At 48.0% G+C, this 23,778-nt stretch overlaps 1 protein-coding gene across 4 annotated transcripts; it reads right to left on the bottom strand.

The window, feature by feature from the left end:
* Nucleotides 1–942: 942 nt before the first annotated feature.
* LOC309396860 (SPARC-related modular calcium-binding protein 1-like) lies at nucleotides 943–23,662 on the bottom strand. Of its 4 annotated transcripts, XM_081962362.1 has the most exons (13): nucleotides 21,808–23,662; nucleotides 21,360–21,467; nucleotides 10,440–10,641; nucleotides 9,820–9,932; nucleotides 9,022–9,121; nucleotides 8,405–8,455; nucleotides 7,523–7,636; nucleotides 6,229–6,306; nucleotides 5,422–5,614; nucleotides 4,846–4,928; nucleotides 4,617–4,716; nucleotides 3,322–3,569; nucleotides 943–1,463 (listed from the first exon to the last, which is right to left on the bottom strand). In XM_081962362.1, the coding sequence occupies exons 2-12, from the start codon at nucleotides 21,420–21,422 to the stop codon at nucleotides 3,329–3,331; spliced, it is 1,338 nt and encodes a 445-aa protein (XP_081818488.1). In that variant the 5' UTR covers nucleotides 21,423–21,467; nucleotides 21,808–23,662; the 3' UTR covers nucleotides 943–1,463; nucleotides 3,322–3,328. The 4 variants fall into 4 exon arrangements, with proteins under 4 accessions (XP_081818488.1, XP_081818489.1, XP_081818491.1 ...); XM_081962363.1 differs by lacking the exon at nucleotides 21,808–23,662 and having other exon boundaries at nucleotides 944–1,463; nucleotides 7,523–7,612; nucleotides 21,360–21,595; XM_081962364.1 differs by lacking the exon at nucleotides 21,808–23,662 and having other exon boundaries at nucleotides 945–1,463; nucleotides 7,523–7,579; nucleotides 21,360–21,595.
* Between the last annotated feature and the right edge of the window lie 116 nt (nucleotides 23,663–23,778).

Here is a 23,778-nt window from a genome sequence, read left to right as displayed (position 1 = left end):
ATTGCGGGGAGGCGGGGGTTGCCTGTTCAAAAGCGGCTGTGCCTATTTTCAACAGCCGAAATTTGGTGGTTGGCCGCATCCAGATCTTCGCATTGCCAACTCTCGTTCCCTACTCGTGACTCCCGTGTCTTTCAGTTCCCACGTTTACAGTACCTCCTTTTAGGCCCGGTTACAGGCTGGGTCCGCTGTACGACGGGATCGCGCGCGTGTGTGTGCCTGTGAAGCGGCCGGTTTGCATTGCAGTTTTCGAGGCAGCAAAAAACTGGCTTGGGAACCCAGGAAACTCGGGTTCCGAAGTCTGTAAACTTTGTCTGAACTGGAAGGTTTGCAACGTCATGCAACGAGAGGAAAAGCCGCAATCGAGTCGCTTTTTCCAGCAAGACGAGAAAACTGACTACCTATTTCCATCACGCGTGTACCCTAGTATTATTACGCGCTCCTTTTATACACGCTTCTTGCTGTTATCCGTGTACTCTATACTATACGCTAAATAAATAAATAACTAAAATAATTCACGGGGGGGGGGGGGGAAACCTTCACTGCGCTGAAATGCGCAGATCCGCCAGTAGAGGGCGGGCCACTCCAGAAGACTGGGAATCCGGGCTGTTCCACCTCCAGTGGATTGAAGAAAAGATTCCTGAATCGGCCGCAATTTGGGTTAATAACTCATTGCTTCTTAACAAGAATGGAATTGATTTGTAATAAATCCCCTTTTGCAGCTTGGGCTCCATTGTGGTCGTAAGTCGAGGACTGCCTGTATCGTGAGAGACTACAGCAGGGGTGTCCAAACTTGGCAACTTTAAGACTTGTGGACTTCAACTCCCAGAATTCCCCAGCCAGCTCTGCACAAGTCTTAAAGTTGCCAAGTTTGGACACCCCTGGACTACAGAGCCCATATTGTGGAAGGCAGAATAAAACCATTAAGGAAACCAGAAATCATTTTTTTATTTAAAAAAAGCATCAAATCCTTCCTTGTATATATAATTTATTGATTCAAAGAGCCCACGCAGATAAGACTAAAGTTGGTTCTAAAATTCGACTTATTTTTTCCCCTGCACCAGGGACCTAGAAGGCGAATTGCCCTTTTATTTTTTAAAAAAACATACATCTTTTTAAAAAACGCTCAGAAAAAAAGCCATCCTCGGTCAGATTTTTCCCTTTCCAAGGACACCGTAAAGCGAGGATTAAAATATCACCATTATTAACAAAATCTAGGAAGACGGGATTACCGCAGCCCTTTTTTAATCTACATTTTTAAAGCGAAAGGAAGCCAAAACCCTGAGAAAAAACGAGTGGGTGGGCTTTGAAGTCACTAATTCCGCTCGTTCTTCCCCCGAACCATCCTCATAATTCTTGGCAGGAAATCCAGTCCACCTTTTTAAAGTGCAGAGGGTCAATCAGCAACCGAAGGCAGGAACTTGGAGATACAGAAATTGCAGGCCATTTTTTTGGGGGGGGAAAACCTTTGAATAGAAAGGAGAAAAATATTAATGAAATGCGAGGTTGGAGTATGCCTCAGTACAGGCGGTCCTTGGCTGTCCCGTCTCTTCTTAAACACCTGCAGTGATGGAGCACGCACAACTTCTGGTGGCGAGTTGTTCCACTGGTTAATTGTCCTCACTGTTAGGAAGTTTCTCCTTAATTCCAGGTTGCTTCTCTCCTTGATTAATCTCCATCTGTTGTTTCTTATCCTGCCTTTTGGTGTTTTGGAAAATAATTGGACTCCCTCTTCTTTGCGGCAGCCCCTCAAATACTGGAAGGCTGCAATCCTCCCCCCCCCCCCCCCCCCAGTCCTTCTCTTCACTAGACCAGCCATGCCCAGTTCCTGCAACTGTTATTCATAGGTTTTAGTCTCCAGGACTTTGATCATCTTAGTTGCTCTTCTTTGCATTTTTTTCCCAAAATCTCATCTTTTTTAATAACATGGCGACCAAAACTGGATGCAGGATTCCAGGTTTTATAAAGTGGTCCCACGTCAACTATTAGTAACACTTCAAAGCAGGGGTCTCCAACCTTGGCAACTTTAAGACTTGAAGCCCACCAGTCTTAAAGTAGCCGTGATTGACTGAGGAATTCTGGGAGTTGAAGTCCACAAGTTTTAAAGTCGCCAAGGTTGGAGACCCCTGCTTTAAACTGTTTTTGAAAAAGGAAGCCAATAATTGGGAACATGTCTTCTTCCAGCATCTCCCATCCTCAATAACATTTTCTTAAGTTTCCTATTTTTCCTCCCTCTCTTTCTTTTCACATCTTCCTCCTAAAAAGGCAACTTTTTCTCGTTCTTAATCTGACTTTTGGCAACAAACCGTGTCATCGATCGCGAATCGGACTTAATCGAGGCAAGGATCAGCCAAAACGCCTCCGATAGAATTAAACAATGAACGAAACAACCGGCATAACATTCAACGGTGCCAAGGGCGTTTTGTCTCCTGCGTTTGGAATTGACGTCTTTAATCAAGGAAGCAGGTTTTGAATTTCTCGGAGCGCCAAAAAACCCAGAAATAATCCATTTGTCCCCATTTCTTTTCAAGGTTTCAGGTGACTCTTCGGTCGTTTTCACAAAAGAAGAAATGCCAACTTAACCCATCTGGAAGGAGACAGCGCGGAAAGTTAATTCAGATTTAATCTGCTGTCTCAACGCCTTTTTGTCAGGAGTATTGGCAGAATAAAATGGGGGTAGTGATGTTGGGATGAATTTATTAAGGGACAAAGGAGGTTTTTTTTTTAAAAAAAGCACTAATTAATTTTGTTCCAGGCCTTGCTCCCAATTTTCTTGGCAGAACCAAATAGAGGACCTCCTTAATGTACCGCCATCCGTCTCACGACGGTTTATATTTACAGCGGTCTCGAGAAAGTAACTTACGGCCGGTTCTCAGATTTACAACGGTCGTTCCACCTTCACAGTCACGTGACTGTGGCGCTCGGCAACTGTGGGTCACAAAAGGAGGATTCCGTGACCCCAGGACGCTGCCACCACCGTCATAAATATGTCGATGGCCAAGTGGCTGGCTTTTGACCATGGGGAGGCTGCACGGTCGTAAGTGTGAAAAAGGGTCAGAAGACCCTTTTTCTAGTGCTGTTGTAATAACTTTGGTCAGTCAATGAACGGTCGTAAGTCGAGGACCAGCTATAAGACGTTCCTGGGAGACACGCAGAGTGCTGTGTCCAAACCCTCTCGGGGTGATCTTGTGCAAGTCTTCTTTGAGTCCCAGGAACTACATTGGGGGGGGGGGGGGACTCTCCTGTACCCACCGTCACTTCCCTGGAGCTGCAAGTAGAAAAGGGGAGGGGGTCTGCAAAAGCCCACGGCCCCAAAATACCCACCAGACGGTTAGCTGAGCCCCAAACAGCCTCTGAATTCGGGCAGCGAGATCAACCTGTTGCCGCTGAGATCGCAGTAATCCAGGAACTTCCGGACGCAACGTTTGGGCCGGGCGTTTTGCTTCATGTACAGCTTGAAGGGACGCAGCTCCCTCTCGCTCACGCCGTTGCTGAAGTCGCGGTCCAGGTGGGTGAACTGCCAGCGCACGGCCCGGTCCTCCAGGCTGGGGGCCGCCAAGGAATCCGGAAACCTGCCGAGAGCGTGGCTTGTTTTTTTAATGTAGTTTAATTGTCGGTGCAAGTCAAGATGGCCGGGGTAATGCTCCAACAACAACCCTGGGAGGTAGGTTGGGGGGAGGGGGAGCAACTCACCCCAAAACCCTCAGGTGGGACTAGAACTCATCACCTCCTGGTGATTGGCCCCAAATCACCCAGCCGGCTTTCATGCCTAAAGCGGGATTAGAATTCACCGTCTCTTGGTGATTGGCCCAAAGTTATCCAGCCAGCTTTCATGGTTAAGGCCGAACTTGAACTCATGGCCCTGAAGCTTTCTCTCTCTCTGCCTCTCTCTCTCTTGCCTTCCCTCTCTCCCTGTCTTTTTCTCTCTCTCCCTCTCTTTCCTCCCCCTCTTTCCGTCCCTCCCTCTCCCTCCCTTCCTCTCTTCCCTTTCTTCTCTCTCTCCCTCTCTTCCCCCTCCTTCCCTTCCCTCCCTCCCTGTCTTTTTCTCTTCCTCTCCCTCCCCTTTGCTCTCTCCCTCTTTCCCTCTCTGTCTCCCTTCTCTTCCCCCTCTCTCCCTCCCTCCCTCTCCCTTTTACCTCCCTCCATTTCTTCCTCCCCCTTCCCTCTTTCCTTCCCACCCACCCCTTTCTACCTTCCTCTCCCCCCCAACTCTGGCTAGCTGAGTGGGTCTGGGTCTCCAGGATCCTCCAGACAGTAATTTATCTACGGTATCTACAGGGTTCCTATATATCAACTGGAGACACGCTACCAAAATCTCTAAAATGAACCAGGTCCCAAAACCTGAGTTTGGCATACGGCGCTCCCTTCACCCACTTCACCTTCACTCTAACGCCATGTTTCTCGATCTCGGCAGCTTTAAGGGGTGTGGACTCCAACTCCCAGAATCCCCTAGCCACCATAAGTCCACCCATCTTCAAGTTCAAAATGCTAGCTGGGGAACCGTGGAAGTTGAAATCCAGAGACCGTAAAGTTGAGAAACGTGACGCACAATATCTTTGGATTGTGCAGTTCACCGACCGAAGGCGCTTCCTTTCTCGTGACGGGCGAGCTGAACTTACCTGCGGTACGGAATGGTCATCAGCCTTGATTGCAGCATGTGGGAACTCAACGCCTTGATCAGTTGGGTGAGGAATTGTGTTTTCTTTGACCCGGGACAGCCTGGTTGGGAAGATTAAAAAAACAGGAATCTTTCTGATGGAAAACTGCTGAAAATAAACGTATCCTTGTTGAAAATAAACGCGTCGTCTTCTCACCATTTTTAAACGGAGGGAAGCAGCTTGGACTTACCTGGCAGGACCCGATCTCGGAACAAGGACCCGATTTCCGTGCTCTTGGTTACTGTATCAGCTTCACAGTCCGGGGGAAAGTTTCTGGAAAAGGACGGGGAGAAATTAACAGAAGGCTGTTTGGGGGCAGCAAATCTCTCCGTCTTTCCCAGGGGAGCCCTCTTTTTTAGGGGGATGTTAGGAACTGGAAAAAAATTGCAGTCCAGATTTGGGTCTCTCCCAAATTTTCCTGTCTTCTGTACACACTGCTCCTGACAACCTCTCCCAGCCTTGGGGCTATCGGCTGTGTTGGGACTGCAATTCCCAGAATTCCTCAGTTGTCGATAGGAATGCTGGGAGTTACAGTCCCAGGAAACACCCAGACAGGTGGCTTAATGGAGGAGTCTCGGACCTTGGCAACTTCATGACTAGTGGACTTCGACTCTCAGCTACGCTGGCTGAGGAATTCTGGGAGTTAAAGTCCACAAAGTTGCTAAGTTTGGAGACCCCAAAATTAGGGGGCGTCACTGAACACAGGGGAGGAGAAAGGGGCTCAATCAGTTTCAAACTCTGGGTTCAGGACAGGTATGGCACTGACCGGGTAGAGGTCCCTGGGATGGGGCGTCCGCTGACCACTCGCACGCACCAGCAGTAGCCCGTGGCTTGGTGACACTGCACCTCCTTGTAGGTGCCATCGCCTTCGCACTCCGGGATGAAGGTGCCCTCCTGCTGGTGCTGACGGGCCTCGTGGATGGCTTCCCGCCGTTCCTGCTCGCATGACGGCGGGTATTCTGCACGGAAGGAGCGCCGGGCGCAAGAGAAACCAGGAACAGGAGTTGAGTTCACAGCAGGGCTAGAAGTTCATCCCATTCTAACTCTACGCAAGAATCTGATCTACTAAGTGCCAAGCCCAGTTGATCCCAGATAAGAATCAACAGAATTCATGGGAGGGCTGGGCTCGTTTCTCTTGTGGGAACGCAAGGATTCTGAACTGACGGCACGTTTGATCCCACCTTCCAGGAGGATGCAGCAGATTTTCCTTATCAAATGCTAAAATGATTATCCCAAAATAGACTGGAGAACCACTTGACTGGGATGGTGCAGATAGTCCTCGGCGTATGACCACAATTGACCCCAAAATTTTTGTTGCTAAGCAAGACAGTTGTTAACTGTTAAGGTCGCAAAGGGGGATCACGTGACCCCGGGACACTGCCACCGTCATAAATAGGAGTCAATTGCCAAGAGTCCGAGAGTCAATTCCTAAATCCGGACTCTGGACAGATCTGGCACTGGACAGAAATAACTTGTGTAACTTTAATGGCCAGCTATCCAGAGTGGCTTTTTAGAGTGACACGAGCAGCATATAAATTTAATAAATGCATTAGTAAGAAAAGACAGGGCTCACCTGGGGCCGGTTTAGCCGTGTGGTTGGTCTTGAAATCCGGAAGGATGATGGGGATCAGGAAAGGCAAGGTGGTGCCTTCTGGGTTACGGAGGAGCAGCGAGGGATCCGTGATGGGCAGGAAGGCAGAGTAATTGGCAGGAAACAGAAGCCGAGGGGGTTAGAGCAATAATGTGGCACCTGGAAACCCTCTTATCCCACCCAACTCTTTGGAGGCTCAATGGCTCTTCTGGTTTTTCTCTTGCCCCCCGCCCCTCACCCCAGCCCATCCTGCCACATCCAAAGGGTCTCCTAGTCCGTCTTTAACCCTGCCAGGCTTCCACATGGAGAGGGCACCTCTCGCAGAACAGGGCAGGGCGCCCCACCCCAACTAAGGGCAGCTGTGCCACCACCACCCATACAGCTGAGTTGCCCACTTAGCTGACGGGGACTGCCACTGCTTTATATTCACTTTCATGTATAGTTAAATTCATTGCTGGTGTGAGACAGTGATGAGTTCTAGTCCTGCCTTAGGCCCGAAAGCCAACTGGGTGACTTTGGGCCAATCGCCAGGAGACTGGGAGTTCTAGTCCTGCCTTAAGCAAGAAAGCCGGCTGAATGACTTTTAGGCAAGCCCTTCTCTTTTTCAGCCCAGCCCACCTCACTGGATTGTTGTTCTTGTGGGAAGAAAAGGAGGAAGGAGAATTAGATACGTTTGTTAGTTTCTTGATAAAAATAGTGAAGGTGGAGGAGAGAGAGAGAGAGAGAGGGGGAAGGGGGGGAAAGGAAGAACGAGTGAGAAAGAAGGAAGAAAAGAAAGAAAGAAAGAGAGAGAGGAGAGAGGGAGAGAGGGAGGAAGGGGGGAAAGGAAGAACGAGTGAGAAAGAAAGAAGGAAGAAAAGAAAGAAAGAAGGAAGAAAGAGAGAAAGAAAGAAAGAAAGAAAGAAAGAAGAGAGAGAGAGGGAGGAAGGGGGGAAAGGAAGAACGAGTGAGAAAGAAAGAAGGAAGAAAAGAAAGAAAGAAAGAAGAAAGAAAGAAAGAAAGAAAGAAAGAAAGAAAGAAAGAGAAGGAAGGAAGGAAGGAAGGAAGGAAGGAAGAGAACAGGGTGACTCAGGCATGGTATAAAAGTCCACATTCGGTGTCTCCATTTCACGCATGCATTGTGCAATTGTTGCCTAGCACTGCAAACACACTCGTGCAACAACAGTCCGATTCTAGCGAGTCCAAGCAGCTCATCCCCCCCCTCCCACCTCAAAACCTAGGGGGGTGGCCTGGGTGGTGGTAAGGACCAGTGGGGAGAAGGAAGGGCTCAACCTACCTGGCTGCTTGCGGGGCACGGGGCTTGGCTGAGTAGGCCGGGGGGCGACACCTTCTTCTGCGTTCAGGGAGGAAAAGAGGTGGAAGGCAGCTATTACAGAGGGTTTAATGTCATCTTCTCTGTCCAAAGAGGGAGAGAATTTAGAGCAGAGGTCTTCAAACTTGGCAGCTTTGGGACTTGAAGTCCACAAGTCTTAAAGTTGCCAAGTTTGGGGACCCCTGATTTTTAGAGCTACAGGGGGCGCCTCAAGTCGATGACGAAGGCTCATCAGGGTTCTACATTGGACACAAACTGAGGGAGGGGACCAACCCGAAACCCGACAGGGGTAGGCTTTCCTAAGACAGAAGAAGCTCAATCGGTTGAACTTCTGCCTGCTTAAGTAACCCCCCACCCCCAGGCATTAAAGGGAGGAATGCAGAAAACGACTTTCGTTTTTCTCCAGAAGGCCCCTTCCTGTAACTTTCTGTAAGGTAGCTATAAATCAGCATTTCTCAACCTGGACAGCTTTTAGGTGGGTGGACTTCAAGTCCCAGAATTCCTTATCCATTTTTAGGTGGGTGGACTTCAAGTCCCAGAATTCCTTATCCATTTTTAGGTGGGTGGACTTCAAGTCCCAGAATTCCTTATCCATTTTTAGGTGGGTGGACTTCAAGTCCCAGAATTCCTGAACCTGGCTAAGGAATTCTGGGAGTTGAAGTCCACCCATCTTAAAGTGGCTAATGCTGGGACACACTTCTCTAGAGGCTACATCCCCACGACATGCTAAACCGGGTTAGTTTGAACCTCAGTCAGTGCATGGTGTGAATGCAGGTTAAATCCCTAACCAAGTTAGGCACATCATGCACAGTCGCTGGGCGTCACAGCAAGCAGAGGGCGACTTACCTCGCTTAGAAGAATGGGCATCTTGCCATGAGGTTCCCGTGGAATCCATTCCTGGTTTGGGGCGGAAGCAAAAGAAACAGAAGGAAGAAAAGGGTTAAGTCCTCGACTTGTAAGCACTGTTGTGATTGGAACTCCCAGCAAGGTGCGCTGGGCTGGGGAATTCTGGGAGTTGGAGTCCACCTGTCTTATAGTTGCCAGGTTTGAAAAAACACCAGTCTAATCTGGATTTCTAGCTGTTCTTGATCTTTTATTAGGACGCCCAGGAGCTTGCTTGGATATTGATTAATGTATAAATAAATTATTATTAAATTTATTAATTGATATATGTAATTATCAATTATTTTCTCCGGGTGGTGCAGTGAGGCTGCTAGTTCGATCCTAGGTAGAGTCAGATATTTCTCTCTCTGGGCATGTTGAGAATACCTCCTCTGAATATAACTCCGCATTGGCGACAGGAAGGGCATCCGGCCAGTAAACGTTCGGCTCCATTCAGTTGCACCCCAATGCAAGGGGTCATTAAAAGACCAAAAAAAGTAATTAAATCCACCCACGCCCCATGCCCCCCATCAGCCCCCAGGAGCCTGGCTGGAGGTGAGAGGATGGCAGGAAGGCCTTACCTGTGCAATTGGGCGCTTGGTTCAGGGCAGACGTCCCTGCGATGGGCTTTCCTTCCGGGGTGGAGCACCAACAATAGCCGGTTTGTTTATGGCACTGGACCTGGGCAGCCAGGAGAGAGAGAGAGAAGGGGTGAGGGGATGTGCCCAGGAAAGAGATACAGGTAAGTCCTCAACTTATGACCATTCATTTAGTGACTGCAGGTGACCATTACCAGCAGGTGACTGTAAGGATGCTGCAATGGCCTTGTGTCATAAGTCACTTTGGATATTGATTAAACTATTAAACTATTATTAAATGTATTAATTAATATATTTAATTTAATTATCAATCATTTTCTCCGGGTGGTGCAGTGGCCTGGAGGTGGAGCTCTCTCCTCAAAATCAGGAGGCTGCTAGTTCGATCCTAGGTAGCGGCAGATATTTCTCTCTCTGGGCATGTTGAGAATACCTCCTCTGAATGTAACTCCGCATTGGCGACAGGAAGCGCATCCGGCCAGTAAAGTTACAATAGCCATAAAAACGTGACTTATGACACATGGCCATTGCAGCATCCTTATAGTCACCGGCTGGTAATCCTTGCCTTACGGCAGTTCATTTAGTAACCGTTCAAAGTTACATTGGCAACAAAAAAAAAGACTTAGGGCCGTTTTTCATACTTAATGACCATGGCAGCATCCCACACACAGAGAGCCATTTTTATATATACTGTATAGATTAAATGTATTTGCTGCCCGTCTTGCTCTCGAGAGCGACTCAAGTTCCCCCGGGGCCCTAAGGAAGACGTAGAAAGAGCTTCACCTCCAGAAAGGCGCCGTTTTCACTACATTCGGGCACGTACAGGGCGTGGGTCTGGCGCCAGGATCTGGCGAGGGCAGCCGCTCGGTCTTCTTGGCACCGAGTCAAATTGGCCCCTATGGAAGAAATGGGAGGAAGACACAAGTCAAGATCGGACACTGAACCCGAGCTTCTGAACCTGGGCGACTTTCAGAGGGTGGATGTCAACTCCTACTTATCAACAATTTCCCAATCAATCAATTCACACCGCTGTCTGGTTTCACAGCTATGGCCATCGGGGCCAGTCCCTTGAAGGTCTGGAGAATTGCGGTCATAAGTTGAATATCAATAAGCAATTTGGTAATCAATCAATCAATCAACACTGCAGCCCAATTTCACAGTTAGGAGCCAGTCCTTTAGAGGTCTGGAGAATTGTGGTTGTAGGTCAAGGAGTACCTATAAGCCATTTGCTAATCAATCAATCAATCAATCAATCCTCACCACAGCGCCAATTTCACAGCTACGTCCACCTGGGAAAAGCCACCCTTCCCCCCCAAATTGTCTCCCACATCCGTCCCCCCTTGACCCATGCCATCTCCCGCCCACCCACCCCCCGATTCCCCCCCTCCTCTTGGTCTCCTTACTGTTGTTATCCTGCTGGGCAGCTCCTCGGCAGCGGAAGCGGGGCCATACCTGCAGGTTTGGACGTTCACACCTGGCTTCCTGGAAGGCGCAGGGCGACAGGTAAAACTTCCCGTCAGAGGCACACAGGGGGCGGCCATGTTCATGCGGGGGGCACTCGGCTGGGCATGGCAGCCACTCCTGGCCCCCCTCCGAGATGAGGAACTGCAAAAGAGGCAGAGGTGCCTGATGACACAAGGACAGCTTTTTCCTGAATGCCATCACTCTGCTAAACAAATCCTTCCCTCCCCACTGTCAAACTATTCACTTAAGGCTGCGTTACGTAGTATTACTATTAGTCTTCTCATCGTTCCTATCACCCGTCTCCTCCCACTTATGACTGCAGGATTGTAACTTTATGGCTTGTATCCTTACGATTTGTATTGATGTTGTTTCCTGATTGCTTATTTGTACCCTGTGACTATCATTAAGTGTTGTGCCTTATGATTCTTGACGAATGTATCTTGTCTCTTTCTATGTACACTGAGAGCATCTGCGCCAAAGACAAAATTCCTTGTGTGTCCAATCACACTTGGCCAATAAAGAATTCTATTCTATTCTATTCCATTCCATTTTTAATTCTATTATCTGTTCTACTCTATATTTCCTCTATTCTATGCTCCATATTCTATGCTCTATAATATTCTATTCTATTCCATTCCATTCCATCTCATTCCATTCCATTTTTTATTCTATTCTCTATTCTACTCTATATTTTCTCTATGCTATGCGTCATATTCTATGCTCTATAATATTCTATATTCTATTCTATTCTATCCTATCTATTGAGGGTCTACCTGGAGTCTGCACCATCCAGGATAGGCAGTCCCACAGCCCGCCAACAATTAACCACGGTTAAATCTAGGTTTCAAAGCAGGGCTGGCCCAGAAAACATGCCAAACAAAAGGCTTTGCCAGCTCAATTCTCCTGGGTTGGTGTTTGAGGCACCTGTTGGATTAATCTTTCGACATGACAGCCGGGGCTGGGGAATTCTGGGAGCTGAAGTCCCCCACCCACCCACCCAGCCACCCCCAAGTCTTCAAGTGGCCCAAGTTTGAGAAACGCGTCTTTGTTCTATAAAAGGGGTCTTTGAATGTTGCCCTCATCATGCAGACATGAGGTCACCCATCAACCCTGACAGGCGCTCCTGTGTCTTCGAGGAGAGCCAGGTCTCCAATTCGGACAGCCCTTCCTGGACTGTGTAGACACAGACTCCCCCCCCCCGCCCCCCAAAGAGTCTCCCACATCTCGGCTGCCCTCGGTTGCGGGGGGGGGGCACTGCTTCTGTAAAGGGTCTTTCAAGACTTTGGTCCTTCTGAGCCCCCAATATCAACCTTTAAATCATTCTCAAGGGCAATCGGGATTTTTACAGCAATAAATTATCTGCGGGAAAAATATAGGACTCTTCTGGATATGTGGAGGGATGGGTGGTGGGCCAATCGCCAGGAGATGAGAGTTCTAGTTCTGCCTTAGGCATGAAAGTCAGACAGGGTGACTTTAGCCAATCATCAGGAGGCTGGGAGTTCTAGTCCTGCCTTAGGCACGACAGCTAGTTGGGTGGCTTTGCGCCAATCACTAGGAGAAAGTGAATTTTAGTTTGGCCCAAAGTCACCCAGTCAGCTTTCATACGTAAAGTAGAAGTAGAACTCTCTGTCTCATGGTGATTGGCCCAAAGTCACCCAGCTGGCTTTCATGGTTAAACTGAAACTAGAACTCACCATCTCCTGGTGATTGGCCCAAAGTCACTCACCTGGCCTCACCTACCTAAGGTGGAACTAGAACTCCCTGTCTCCTGGTGATTGGCTCAAAGTCACCCAGCCGGCTCACCCTAATATAAACTCAGCATTCATCGTGCTTATTGCAGCTCCTGAGGGCTGTCCTTTTTTGTCCCTTTTGTGGTCAAGATGGGACCCCCGACAGTGGGATCAAAGCTCCACCTGGTTTTTAGGTGCAATGTATTCATACTGATCCGTATGAGTGATTTTAAACAATTGGCAGGGAGAGTCCCTCATCCAGAAACAGACTTCAAGTCGGCTCACCGTGAGATTTTTCCTTTCGCTCCAGGACTGAAAGACGACACCGTGTCCCGTCGCCTTATTTTACGTGTCCTTTTCCCTCTGCAAAGTCACTACTTAACGTTGACAAACACAACACGCACTCCTGGACAGCCTGGCCGGGATGCCAAATCGCATCTCCGCTGGCTCCCAACACAAATATTAGCGCACATTACGAAAAAGTCTGTTACGGGTGGGGATAGTTGTTTATTTTGCAGTAGATAATTTATCTCATAATTCAGCCCGGAGGGGAGGCCTGGTTGTTTTGGTGGGTGATGCAGTTGGAAAACATTGTGGGTCATAAATCGGTTCCAAACACAACACAGGATGCTTTGGGGGGCCTGGATGCTCCTGGGCGCACGTCGGCTGGGTTGGACGCGAAAAAGGCTGCCATTCTTTGGGATTTGACATTGACGGACCCTGGAACGCAGCCCACCCCAAAGGAAGGGTGGGTCTAACATCGCATGGCTCCCTCAAAGTCTCCCAGGATGAAAAATAGGGGGGGCATTCTCTAGGGGTGCTGCCTGGACAAACCCAGGGGCGTTTTACACACTGAGATGGAGTCACCAAAGCAGCCGGCGTGAGCTTAAATATACTCCGGGGGATGGTAGAGGACAGGAAGGCCTGGAGGAACGTTTGGATGGGGGCCGCGATGGGTCAGGCACGACTTCGCAACTAACAACAACGACAGGGGTCTCCAACCTTGGCAACTTTAAGACTTGTGGACTTCAACTCCCAGAGTTACAATACAATACAATACAATACAATACAATACAATACAATACAATACAATACAATAGCAGAGTGGGAAGGGACCTTGGAGGTCTTCTAGTCCAACCCCTGCCTAGGCAGGAAACCCTATACCGTTTCAGACAAATGGCTATCCAACATCTTCTTAAAGACTTCCAGTGTTGGGGCATTCACAACTTCTGGAGGCAACTTCTGTTCCACTGATTAATTGTTCTAACTGTCAGGAAATTTCTCCTTAGTTCTAAGCTGCTTCTCTCCTTGATTAGTTTCCACCCATTGCTTCTTGTTCTACCCTCAGGTGCCTTGGAGAATAGTTTGACTCCCTCTTCTTTGTGGCAACCCCTGAGATATTGGAAGACTGCTATCGTGTCTCCCCTACTCCTTCTTTCTCTTAAGCTAAACATACCCAGTTCCTGCAACCGTTCTTCATATGTTTTAGCTTCCAGTCCCCTAATCCTCTTTCTTGCTCTTCTCTGCACTCTTTCTAGAGTCTCCACATCTTTTCTACATCATGGTGACCAAAACTGAATGCAGGATTCCAAGTGTGGCCTTACCAAGGCATTATAAAGTGGTATTAACCCTTCACGTGATCTTGATTCTATCCCTCAGTTCAGTTACTGGGAGTTGAAGTCCACAAGTCTTAACGTTGCCACGGTTGGAGACCTCTGCCCTATGACTTAGGATGGAGTTCAGTGGTGAGGGTGAAGTGGTTTGAGATCTGGATTTGCAGGAAAGACTCTAAACCTCTCTGCCCAACAAACAGGTCAGGATTAGGGGTGCAAATACCATAGGGGTCTCAATGCCAAAGGTAGAGTGCCGTTTGTGTGTGTAAAAAGCTGCATCTGTTGCACGCCGCTCTCCCCAAAGAGGCAGCTGCCTTCTAAGCACTTCAATCTTGATGGACAAGCCAGCCGTAGACATAGCCGCCTGCCGCCTGAACAGATTCCCTGTCTCTTTGTGTCTGTGTGCGTGTGTGTATATGTGTGTATGTGGTGAGCAGCCCAAGTGCCTCGCAGCTTACCTTGGCTCCTTGCACGCTGCCCGTAACCGCAGGAGCTGCAGCCAGGAAAATGTGAGGGCTGCGTCAACAGAATTTGATAGGCAGGTCTGCCCATTACAACTCCCCATTCTGTGTCCTCCGTCAGCATCCAAGATGCTGGGCGATGCTCAGGGATGTGTGTGTGTGTCTTTAGGGGGGTCTTTAGGAATTTGGAGAGGGGGAAGAGTTGAAAGAGCAGGGAGGGCAAGGAGAAGTCTTCTTGGGGTGCAGGGTAGTTCTGAAGCAATTGTCCTCAACCTGGTAAACTTTAAGATGGATGGACCTCAACTCTCAGAATTCCCCAACCGACATGTTTTAAGATACTAGAGGTGCACTTCAGCCCTCGGAATACCTCAGCCAGGATGCTTTGAGATGGATGGACCTCCACTCCCAAAATTCCCAAGTCCTCATGCTTTAAGATGGGTGGACTTTCTCTCCCAGAATTCCCCAGCCAGCCAGCGTGCTTTAAGATGGATGGACACAAGCCATCAATTTTAAACTAAGTTATTTTCTCTTATTTAATTCATCAATATAATACAATATATAGGAAAACATAGAATTCCTTAAATTTTACAAGAAAAGTGGGTAAGATTGGATGCCCCTGCTCTACCCCATGGGAAGGAAGAACCGTCTCCCTGCAGCGAGAAAATTCAGCAAAGTGATGAGAAATTATTTCACTGAATAGTCCCTGTGTCCTTTGGGGGTTTTCTCGACAGTCTACAGGTAGTCCTCAACTTACGACCACAATTGAGCCCAACATTTCTGTTGTGAAGCAAGAAGTTTGTTAAGTGAGTTCTGCCCTGTTTTACGACCTTTCTCGCCACCATTGTTAAGTGAATCTCTGCAGTTATTAAGTTAGTAACCCGGTCGTTAAGTGAATCTGGCTTCCTCATTGACTGCTCGTCAGAAGGGCGGATTTAGGGAAGGGTAATGGCTTGTTGGCCGATTATGTGCTTTGCGTGCAAATAAATAAACATTTTTTTAAAAAAATACCGCAATGGCTCCCTGAGGAACGGCTGGGGAAATCTCTGCCAGGAGTCTATGGAGATCAGCTCCTCTCCACATCAATCAAGGGGCTTCTAAATGGACCTTTGTTGTCTAAAGTAGCTTTCCACCTTCCTAAAAGCCACCACTTCATCGGATCAATGTTGTTTAAAAAACAACAACAACCCAATTCAAGAGAGGGCTTCGGATCCAAATTCTCCCCATTTGCATTTTGCAGCCTGTTTTCGAAGCCTTGCCAAGGGAGACGGGCCTTGTGGGGGATTCCAGAAAGCCCAGCCCATGGGGTGTATTTAGGCTTGTCCGAAGCGTGCCTTCTCCCGCTGAGACATCGGGGACCGAACAGACGTGCCCTGAAGCTCAGCCAGGATCAACAAACCCGGGGCCCACGCCTGGACAGGTGTGAGCATCTGTGTGTGCTACTGGCTGCAGGCAACGCAAACGCCCGTCAGCCAATACGGCTGGGTTAAGAGGCAACTCCAAGGGAAAAGAGACGCTGCATTGGCTGTGAACAACCCCGGCCTTCAGTCTTGGGGGGCACTGGGTTGGAGACCAAGAATAAATATTGGAAACTGGGACTTTTTTCTTAGCTCCCTTAGCTGGGAGATGCCAGGAACAGACTCCCCGGGGTGTCTCTGTGTGTTAATTTCAAAGAAAAAAAACACGCTTTGAAGGTGCCACTTGTAGATTACATTGAGGAAAGTATGCTGGGACAGCCTGATGCTCCCAAATGAACCCCCCCCCCCCCAATGCTGTCCTTATCTACTTCCCTGCCCAAATTTAATGTCTTTACATCAGGGGTGCCCAAACCTGGGAACTTTAAGACTTGTGGACTTCAACTCTTTAAGAGTTGAAGTCCACAAGTCTTAAAGTTCCCAGGTCTTAAAGTTCCCATGGCTGGCTGGGGAATTCTGGGAGTTGAAGTCCACAAGTCTTAAAGTTCCCAAGTTTGGACACCCCTGCTTTCCATGCTCAGCTAAGATCTATGAAATCTAAGGATCCCTTGGGGATCTTTCTGAGCTTGAATGTTTTCTTGAAGACGTTTTACTACCCAAGTAGGTAATATCATCAGCTATCTAGAAGGAAGTGGGGTTTGTGGACTGGGGAGGAGGAAGAGGAGGAGAACGCCTGTGGGTGCTCTCTAAGATGGGTTATTTTCACTACCCATCTAGAAGGGAGTGGGATTTGTGGAGAGGAGGGAGGAGGAGGAGGAGGAGGAGGAGGAAGAGGAGGAGGAGGAGGAGGACGACGACGACTATGGGGTACTTGATGCTCTCTGAGCTTGGTGGTTTCCTTGCAGACATTCCACTACCCAACTAGGTAACATCATCAGCTATCTAGAAGGAAGTGGGATTTGTGGAGAGGAGGAGGAGGAAGAGGAGGAAGTGGAGGATGACTATGGAGTCCTTGAAGCTCTCTACGATGGGTTATTTTCCTTGCAGACATTTCACGACCCAACTAGGTAGCATCATCAGACCACAAGAGAGTGGGGTTCGTGGAGTGGCGAGGAGAAAGAGGAGGAGAAGGAGAACTGTGGTCCTTCGTGTTCTCTGAGCTGAGCTGTTTTCTTGCAGACGTTTCATGACCCTACTAGGGAACATCATCCATACAGCTAATCTATACTCTTTAAAATCCATGTTCTTTGGGGACCCTGCTCCCATTTGGTCAGGTTCTGAATGCTGGCCCAGATGTGGGCCAATCCAGGTGTGTGGCCCTTCCCCCTTGATTAACTCTTCAGCTGCCATCGATTCCTTCGGGGAGGTTCAAGATCTTTAGCCTGTTGTCTTCCTTTCGTTTAGTGACCATTCAAAGGCACTGAAAAAAGTGACTTAGGACTGTTTTCCACACTTACGACCGTTGCAGCGTCCCTGTGGTCACTTGATCAAAATTAAGACGCTCGGCAACTGACTCATATTTATGACGGTTGTCGTGTCGTAGGATCACATGATCCCCTTTTGCAACACGCAAAATCATTGGGGAAGCCAGATTCCCTTAACAACCGTGCGACTAAGTTAACAGCTGCAGTCATTCCCTTAACAACGGTGGCAAGAAAGGTTGCAAAATGGAGCAAAACTCACTTAACCAATGTCTCACTCAGCCACCTGAAGTGGGGGAAGAATTGTGATCGTAACTCGAGGACTACCCCCTGGGGATGAAATGGAAGGCGCAAAACCCACTCTTCCCTTTCTGCAAACAGTTTGGAGGACCAGGTAGCTCTGCTCTCTCTCTTTCTCCCCGCTGCTTTGGCATCTGGGCTTTGGAGTGGCCAAGCCTTTGTGGTTTCGGTGGCCTGTGCACTGCCGTGCCAGAGCACACACGGCTCTTTCAGCTGTCAGCTGTCAGAATTTGTTAGAGCCTCCAGCAAACAGGCAAGAGGAACTTTGCAGAAACGCTCTTCCCTTCGCCAGATTCAAAGCTGCATTGTAGGGCGGCTGCCCTCCGTGCTCTCCCCCCCCCGCTCCCCCCAGATGACAAGCACCCTTGGTTAGCAAGTGGCTTATGAAGGGGGCCTTATTTGACAGGGGGGGAGGCAAGGAGGGGAGCCAAGAGGAGGAGGAGGAGGACTATGGGGTGGTTTTCTTGCAGATGTTTCACTACCCATCTAGGTACCATCATCAGCTATCTAGAAGGGAGTGGACTGGAGAGGAGGAGGAAGAGGAGCGGGAGGAGATCGACTGTGGGTGCTCTCTAAGATGGATTATTTTTCTTGCAAACATTTCACTACCCAACTAGATAGCATCGTCAGCTATCTAGAAGGGAGTGGGATTTGTGGAGAGGAGGAGGTGGCTGGAGCCTCCGAGAAGCTTCTTCAACTCTGACTGATTGGTGGGGAATGGAATTCTTCAGTCAGAGCGGAAGAAGCTTCTCGGATGAGAAGCGAAACCTCTTCAAAGAAAAACCAGAAAGTCCAGTTGCCTCTTGGGGGAAAAAAGCACCTTTGGGACAACCATGATCTGGATGACGGAGAGTCTCCCTAGACAGCTCACCCTTGGCCAACAAATGGGCACGTTCTTCTGCTTGGTCCCCATCTAGGAGAAGACCTCACAGGTGGCGTTTCTAGCTGGTGAACTTAGTCACGGGCCCACAGAAGAGATGACCTCACTCCGAACAGACTCGGCCTCCCAAGAGCAGGTTAAAATTAGCTCCCGCAAGTGACACGTTGGGAACTAAATATGGATTTCAACCCTTCCCAATTTGGCAATGCTCTTTGTGACTCGGGAGATGTGAAAGCCTCGCCTATTGCTGGGTAGAAAGAAGGGAGCACCCGGCTCAAGCCCCTCGTTCTTGGGGAAGGAACTACAGAGCCATCTTCCAGCTGGAGGCAAAGAACAGCAGTCCCCAGAAATCCAGAATAAAATCTAATTATGAGTTCTCTCCTGCCAACCCCGCTTCCCAGAATCACACAAGTAGCCCCGTAATCAGTCGTCCTCGGGACACTGCGACTGTCATAAATATGAGTCAGTTGCCAAACGTCTGAATTTTGATCACATGACCATGGAGATGCTGCAAGGGTCGTAAGTGTGAATAATGGTCATAAGTCACTTTTTCAGTGTTGTTGTTACTCCAAATAGTCACTAAGCAAATAGTTGTAAGTCGAAGTCTGCCTGCATTTAACCTTTTCTACTATAGCGTGAAGCCAAACAAGAAACCAGCAAAACTCTTTCCCAGCCAAAAAGGAATTGGAGAGGATGCACACTGACTGAGCACTGCAAGCACATTCCTGAATTATTTCTTGAGCAGTTTGCACAAGAAAAAGAGAGTCAGAGGAAGTTCTTTGCCCAAAGAAAGAGCTTATAATATATAATTCAAAAGGGTGACCAAGGATGGGGACCAGCGGAAAAAACCTTCCAGGCAGGACTCTAGAGCCAAGGTCCAACATCCCACCTCAAGTCCCAAATGCCACGATCCTGACTCATCGTGTAGAAGAATGAGACGCAACCCACAACTGTCTAAGCAGGAAGGTCCTCTTCTCAGAGTGTTAACCCTTACAATTTAACAACCCTGAGCAGGGAGGGTGGGAATGGTGGAAAGATGCATATTGGTAGAGTTACTGTAGGTATATCCATTTGGACTTAAGAGGTAAGTAAGAGGATTAAGCCAAAAGGTGTGAACAATGGGAGGTTTGGGAAGAAAACATGTCCTTGATTTATAAAATTTATAGGCTGCCCATGTTATCTCAGGGTAATTCTAGGACCATGAAGGTGAAGGAATTCTAGGAAAAACACTACACCAAAATGTTAGCAAGAACTCATCTATTCCGTAAGCTAAGATAAGCACTAAGAGCTTTGCAAAAGAGGTTTACAACAGACAAAGTAAGATTAGAGATTTCCTTGTTTACAGCTATCCATCAACCTTGGCACATGGTGACATAAATGTCACTGTGCCTCTTTTTTTAAAAAACATCTGCAAACCTGGAAGTTCCGTTGCTCACCGTAATTTTCCACCTGGGCCTATGGAGAGCCAACGAAATAAAGTGAAGTTACCCAGGGACCATCACAAAATCAAAATGACTTTACGTGAAGACGGATAATAGATTGTGGCATGACTTGAACATTAAACTTACAAAATTTACTTTTTAAAAAATCTTCTCTTTACTCAATCCAAGGAAGCATATTTTCTTATTTGCAAGAATGGAAGGCAAAATGTGCTTTGAGTGTCATTGGGAGGGCAGTTAGAGGCTCAATTAATGTATACAGTAATAACTTTGATCATGTTAAGATGCATGGACTTCAGCTCCCAGAATTCCCCAGCCAGCATGGGAGTTGAAGTCCACGCATCTTAATGTTACCAAGGTTTTACATGTTACCAAACTCTGAAATGCTTGCCTTATGGCCACAATGGAGCCCAAAACTGCTCTTGCTAGACGAGAAAGTTAATAAGTGAGCTTGGCCCAATTTATGACCTTTCTTGCCTCCGTTGTTAAGTGAATCACTGCAGTTGATAAGTTAGTACCCCGGTTGTTAAATGAATCTGGCTTCTCCATTGACTTTGCTTGACAGAAGGTTGCAAACTAGGATCACATGACCCCGGGATACAGCAATGGTCATAAGTATGAAACAGTTGCCAAGCATCTGGATTTTGATGATGAAAAGGTGGTCACTGTGAAAAACGGTCATGTCACTTTTTCCAGTACCTTTGAACGGTCACTAAAAAAAACTGTCGTAAGTCGAGAACTAAACTGTATCAACCAAACTTTACAATCCTCTTTACCTTAAACTATGATGCAAGTTTCCAAGAAAAGATTATGCCCTGATAATCGAAATCCAATTAAAATTCAGTTAACCTACCATCACAAACCCATTCCACATTAGGGCAGATTGCACACATCCACAATGTTTAAATAAACAGAAAGAAACAGAGAGAGAGAAACCCACAAATTTTGCTGGGTTGGTGCCCGAGCCTGATTTTAAATAAAACTGTGACAATTTCCCCAGGTTTGGAAAAAAAGAGGGTGAGTGGAGCCGGGAACAGCCCCAAATATTAGCTTGGATTCTCTCTGACTTTGTATGAAAAATAAGACAACCGACTCCCAAACGCTCTGCTTTTAGAGTTTTAACTTTGCACACCGTCAAAGGAAATAACTTTTCTTTGCCAAATATTGATCTCTTTTAGAAAAAAAAAAGTTTTCAATATCTAGAGGATTAAAGTCACACGCACACACATGTATTTCGCTTGCCATGCGAGGCGGCGTTCAAACATTTATGAATTCATAGTATACCCATTACAAAGATCCAGAAAGAGAAGAAGTTTTTTTTAAAAGGGGGGGTCTATCCCATTCAGGATCAGAGAATCGGTGTGCCCCATTTAGCAGCCCTTCCCCAAAACAACTGCACAGACCCCTCTCTCTTTATGCTTCCAATTTCACATTGGTTGTTTTAAAAAGAGAGAAATGTTTCTGGGGGTCTCCCTCAGATTTCAGGGGCTTCCGATGGGAAGCAGTATTGTTGAGTTTCTCCCCACCACAATTTTTGCCGCTGTGTCACTCACACTTTCGCCCCCTGTATTTTTTTTTTTAAATCGCTTCCACGTTTTCTTACCGGAGACCGAAAAGATGCTGTCAGTTGTAGCAGAAAGAGCAGCTGCCAAAGTGCAGGAGGCATGGTGTTGCAGCCCCTTCAATCTTCCACGGAGGTTTCTGCAGCCCCCTACCACAAAAAAAGCAGGACGAAGGGGACACAGACTGGGTGCAGCTGAGTCACCGCCTGCCGAGTTATAAGGCCCCCCTGAGAGCCCACCAGCTCTTCCCCGCCCTTCCCTGCCGGTCACTGCACTCTTCTCCAAGGTGTTCAAAGCACGTGGGACACCAACAGCTGGAGGAGAAGCCACGCCCCCTCAGGGAGGGGAGACTCCCACCCACCCCCCACCCCTTTTCCAGATGGGAGGCTGAAGTTGGGCCAGAGGGAGGCTATCACACAGAGAACCAGGTCGCATTTGTAGTCGGCTGTGGGTAGATTTCCTCACTGGAGGTTTTTAAGAGTCACTTACCTAAAATGGTAGAGGGTCTCTTGCTTGAGCAGGGGGCTGGACTAGAAGACTTCCAAGGTCCCTTCCAGCTCTATTCTGATTGATTAAATCAGAAAATTTGCCTCTGGCAATTTTGCAAAGGCCTGGCCCAACTCCAGAGGGCTTAAAGGAGCACAGGTAGTCCTTAGAGGAGGCTCACAACAAGGGAGCCCCCCAATCTTTGTGGCTAAGGGAAACTCAGTTAATTTTTGTGGCTGAGCGAATGTAACTTTATTGAGTTTATTTGTTCCATTTTATGACTTTCTTGCCACGGTTGGTAAGTGAATCGCTGCAAGTTGACAAGTTAGTAACAAGGTTGTTGAAGGGAATCTGGGTTCCTGTGGACTTTGCTTGTCAGGTCACAAAAGGGGATCGCGTGACCCCTGGGGCACTGCCACCATCATATATATGAGTCAGTTGTTAAGCATCTGAGTGTAAATCACGTGACCCTGGGGATGCTGCAACGGTCCTTAAGTGTGAAAAACGGTCATAAGTCACTTTTTCGGTGCCACAGTAATTCTGGGCGTTGAAGTCCACACCTCTAAAGTTACTAAAGGTTGTGAAACACTGGAGGAACATCCCATTTTGCAGCTGCTGTTCCCTCCAAGAAACCACAAGCGTGTTCACATCTTCCCTCCTTGCCCCATCTCTCTTCTCAACACCCCCAAGCAGCCACCTCCGCTCCCGTTGACACCGCCTCTTACTCGTTGCAGTTCGGTTACACGCCAGGGAGGAGCAAACAGGGAGGAGGAAGGGAGAGAGAGACACACACACATGGCAGCTCAGGTTGGGGCAGGGATATTTGGGAGAACAAAATGTGCTGCGACAGCCCCTTTAGTGTCCGAGCGTGGGTTAAGCTTTAACCATTGAATCCACAGCTCCTCCTGAAGTGACCCTTCGGAGCACCAGCTGCTGACCCAAATTGTAGGCATTCTGGATTCGAGCCTCGAACGGGGCAGGTTTATTGAGCAAGGGGTAAAACTGAGCGTATGGTGACTTTGGAAACAGCCACTGCTCTCTGCTGGATAGAAATTGCACCGGGATCAAACGGTGGCTGGAATTGGGTATGTCTAATTTAATGAAAAGAAGGATTAGGAGTGACGTAACAGTGTTCCAATAACTAAGGGGTTGCCACGAAGAGGAGGAGGTCAAACTCTTCTCCAAAGCACCTGAAGGCAGGACAAAAAGCAACGGATCGAAGCTAATCAAGGAGAGAAGCAACCTGGGATTAAGAGAAATATCTCGACAGTGAGAACAATTAATCCATTCCCTCCAGACGTTGTGGGTTCTCCATCACTGCAGGCTTTTAAGAAGAGACTGGACAGACACTTGTCTGAAATGGTGCAGGGTTTCCTGCCTGAGAAGGGGAACACTGGAGCTTCAGTCACTAAACGAATTGTAGAAATCAGTTAACAGATCCACCTCAAAAACACCCGTTTCAGTATATATAACTCAACACCGCAAGGCCCTGGTTGTAAATAGATATTAATAGCATTGGGAAAAAAGGGGATTTGACACTTCAAATAATTCCTTTGTAGCCACTCTTATCCACAGAACAGCCCTAAGAGGATGTAGCCTTCATCAAGGGGGGATACTTCATCTGGGCATCTTTAAAAAACTGCAAAGGACTTAAATCAAACTACTAGGCCTGCATCAAATTTATAACCACGGTGGTGCAGTGGTCAGAGTGCAGTCCTGCAGGCTTCTTCTGCTGATCACCAGCTGCCTGCAACTTGACAGTCTGAATCTCACACCAGGCTCCAGGTTGACGCAGCCTTCCATCCTTCCGAGGTGGGTAAAATGAGGACCCAGACTGTTGGTGGGAAATATGCTGACTCTGCAAACTGCTGGGAGAGGGCTGTAAAACACTGCGAAGCGGTATATAAGTCTAAGGGCTAAGGGCTATTGCTATAGATATGGCTCCAATTAGGACAGGGAAGGAGGAAACACCAG

Source organism: Natrix helvetica (genome assembly GCF_964273705.1).
Source record: "Natrix helvetica genome assembly, chromosome: 9".
Taxonomy (NCBI): Eukaryota; Metazoa; Chordata; class Lepidosauria; order Squamata; family Natricidae; genus Natrix; species Natrix helvetica.
This window is presented reverse-complemented; position numbering and strand designations above follow the sequence as displayed.

What these genes read in the sequence shown, in the direction of transcription:
- LOC309396860 (XM_081962362.1), bottom strand. Translation starts at nt 21,422, where the DNA reads ATGCCTCCTGCACTTTGGCAGCTGCTCTTTCTGCTACAACTGACAGCA. An exon ending in CAGCATCTTTTCGGTCTCCG is followed by an intron (nt 10,642 to 21,359) that starts GTAAGAAAACGT and finishes CCTCTTTTGCAG; the next exon opens with TTCCTCATCTCGGAGGGGGG. An exon ending in TGCCCATTCTTCTAAGCGAG is followed by an intron (nt 7,637 to 8,404) that starts GTAAGTCGCCCT and finishes TGGACAGAGAAG; the next exon opens with ATGACATTAAACCCTCTGTA.